This window comes from Oryzias melastigma, linkage group LG13 (genome assembly GCF_002922805.2).
Source record: "Oryzias melastigma strain HK-1 linkage group LG13, ASM292280v2, whole genome shotgun sequence".
Classification (NCBI taxonomy): domain Eukaryota; kingdom Metazoa; phylum Chordata; class Actinopteri; order Beloniformes; family Adrianichthyidae; genus Oryzias; species Oryzias melastigma.
The window spans coordinates 651,797-654,602 of record NC_050524.1 but is presented as its reverse complement, the minus strand read 5'-3'; the positions used below and the strand labels follow the sequence as shown (position 1 = coordinate 654,602).

Below are 2,806 nucleotides of genomic sequence, written 5' to 3'. Positions count from 1 at the left end.
TGTCAGTTGGGATGTCTAAATAGACCATGCAAATGTGCTATGGCGAGCCTCGTAGCACCAGCTCCATCATGCGCTGAAATGTGGCAGGAGAGTTACTGAGACTCATGGTCACCTGTACAAACATGATGCTTGACCGTCGGGCAACAACCAGATCTCTGTCCGAAAACAGAGCAAAATCTCCCCAAAGGGGAGAAAGTTCAGCTCTCTGCTCTTCAGTAGTCGGGAAGTCATCCAAAGTGAACGGCACAGCAGCTGGTTGGGACTGAACATTTACTTTGGGGACAGGCAGAGAGGGCCGACCCAGCTGGAGTTAACACGTGTAACTCACCCAAATCTAGTCCCTGTTTCAACTGGACACAGTGACCAGTAGGTTAAGGACTCGGGCAACTCCCCCTTTGACTGCTGTCACTGAATGTGTGACCATCAGTCCAATCTTCTCTCAAATATTGGGCTCCAGGTAACCATCAAAGTCCGAAGCCGCCAGACTTGTCCCTGTTGAACAGGAGACCGATACAGGGACCAGAGCTTCACTCAGTGATGGAATAGTCCCAATGTTGGCCAGAGACACGTTACAACACGAAGGAACCATTTCCTGACCACAAACATCCTATAACTGAAGCAATGCGTGGTTCTGGACCAGGAAGTCCAGCACCGCCTGAGGGGATTCACAAAGCACATAAAATGTGCTCCCAACACGTAGGACCTAAAGGAAATGAAACTCGTGCCCAGTGTCTGACATTTGTCCATTAACCATGTGAGAATGTGGAAAATCTTTCTTTCAAGGTCGGCTCTTCACTGACATGTGAAACCCTTCACTTGAGCCCCCAAATCAATCAGGATGGGAACCTTCAACCCCCCTCTCACATCAGACACAGGGCAGTTAGCAGCATCGACCTCCTTCAGTTTTATCGTCATCCTGATGCAGAACATGCAGAAGAACGGGAGGTCGGGGTACCGACTCTTACCCTAGACATCCCTGCTCGCCGTCGTCACGGTGTCTCTAGCTAGCTCCAGAGGAAGAATGTTCGCCACTAGTGGGTTTGTAGTTAATCTTCTGCAGCACATGGCTGAAAGTCACTCAATTCACCACAAAATAAACAGAATGAACACTACTATGAATGTAGTCCTCCCAGAGTTCAGTGTCAGGTGGTGCTGAAAGACGAGTGGAGACTGACGTCCGTTCACGTGAAGATTTGACTCATCTGCTGAACACAGGCTCCTACGTCCCTCTACCGTAATTCCAACAGTAAATGTGCAACAATAACAAACCCAGAACTCTTCAGACTCTCACAGGAGGGTTCAGGTTCCACTCCGAGTGTTCAGTGTTGTTAGTTATGTTCTTTTGCAGGTAAGTTCCTTATGTTCAGGTAAGGAGAGTTTACATATACAAACTATGAACCAAGTGGGACTGGGGTTATCTAAGTTCACTTCTTCTGTCTCCTTTTCAAGCAGTCAGTCAAACTCTACTTGACTTTAGTTAATAATTACGAATGAATCAAATGTGACATTAGTGTGATTTGTTTATGTTTGTTTTCTATTTTCTAATCAATACATTTCATTGTTTCTGCCATTAGTTTGACATATTTGTGTGTTTTGTTCTGTTTTTTATCACAGTCTATGCTTGAAATAAACCAATCAGTCAATCAATCAACTGAATGCCAATTTTAAACAATTAATGTCCTTTTAAATCATTAATGATACATTTATTGAATAATTTAATGCTGTGTATATTCATCTCTCTTCTGGTCCTCCATAAAAACAAACACAAACATACGATTCCCCAAATATAAGTTTCCACATTTAGTAAGAAGGGACAATTCAATTAACCAATTAAGCATTGAAACACTGAGCTCTTATTTTGAAACAACTCCCCGTCGCTGTTACCTTAATGTGTGAATGAAGGCGGCACGCGGCGTCTGGCGCGCTCACTCGACGGGAGCGCGCAGGTTTGACAGCAGCAGGAGCGGAGCGGCGGGATCGCAGCCTCGCGCGGTTTCCAGGTGAGCGGTGGGAGTGAGCCCTGCCCCCCGCCCCCACCCACACCCCAGTCGCGTTCAGGTCGGGTCGTCCTGCTCATACTCAGGTGCAGAGATGCAGGTGAAGCTCCTTCTGCTGCTCCTCTGCCTCTCTCCGGGATCCTGCAAGAAGGTGAGTTCAAGGACCCCAAAACCGGAAGATCGGTCTGTGTACCGGAGTTTGGGAAGGAAAAAGTCTGTAGCGTTTATTCTGTAACCCGGGAGAGCGACGGGGAGGATGCATCACGAACGTTTATGGTGAAGAGACTTTGTTCAGGAGAGGTCCGTGAACGCATCAGCAGAAGACTTAACTCCGTGCTGAGTCTGATGCTGCGTTCAGTGGATCTGCCTCTTTCACTGTTCGGAACCTGTGAGTTTCACAGGTGAGTCTCACCTGGAGGGAGCCTCACAGGTGAGTTTTACAGGTGAAAGTTCCCGGCAAACAGCTGCTGAAGAAGAGGCCTCCCACAGCAGATGTTGAGATGGGCGGAGCTTCTTCTGCTTTCACTTCTGGTCCTAATGAGTCTGATTGTTTGGTTCATATTTCAGAGTATTCTGCAATTTTAAACTGACGATTCAATTTTCAATTCAGGCTTTTAAAATGAAAATGCGTTTTGCAAGTTACAATTCAACATTTAAACATTAGAATTCAGTCTGACATTTAAAATGAAACTAAAGAATAAAAACAATCTGCATTGTAAATAGTCATCTGATTTTAATATCATTCAAATGTTTTGCAGTTTACAATTCAATATTTCAAAATGACATTTTAATACATGTTTGCTTTGAAC

The 2,806-nt window shown here is 45.4% G+C and overlaps 1 protein-coding gene across 2 annotated transcripts in view; it reads left to right on the top strand.

Annotated features, from left to right (window-relative positions):
- The first annotated feature begins 1,919 nt into the window (after positions 1 to 1,919).
- The window catches only part of col4a3 (collagen, type IV, alpha 3), a 30,371-nt gene continuing 29,484 nt past the window's right edge, over positions 1,920 to 2,806 (top strand). For both annotated transcript variants that reach the window (XR_002919863.2, XM_024277974.2), the window contains exon 1: positions 1,920 to 2,148. Coding sequence is in view for 1 of the 2 variants with exons in the window: in XM_024277974.2 (XP_024133742.1) it covers positions 2,092 to 2,148 (57 nt within the window). In the remaining variant the exon portion in view is untranslated. The remainder of the gene's footprint in view (positions 2,149 to 2,806) is intronic.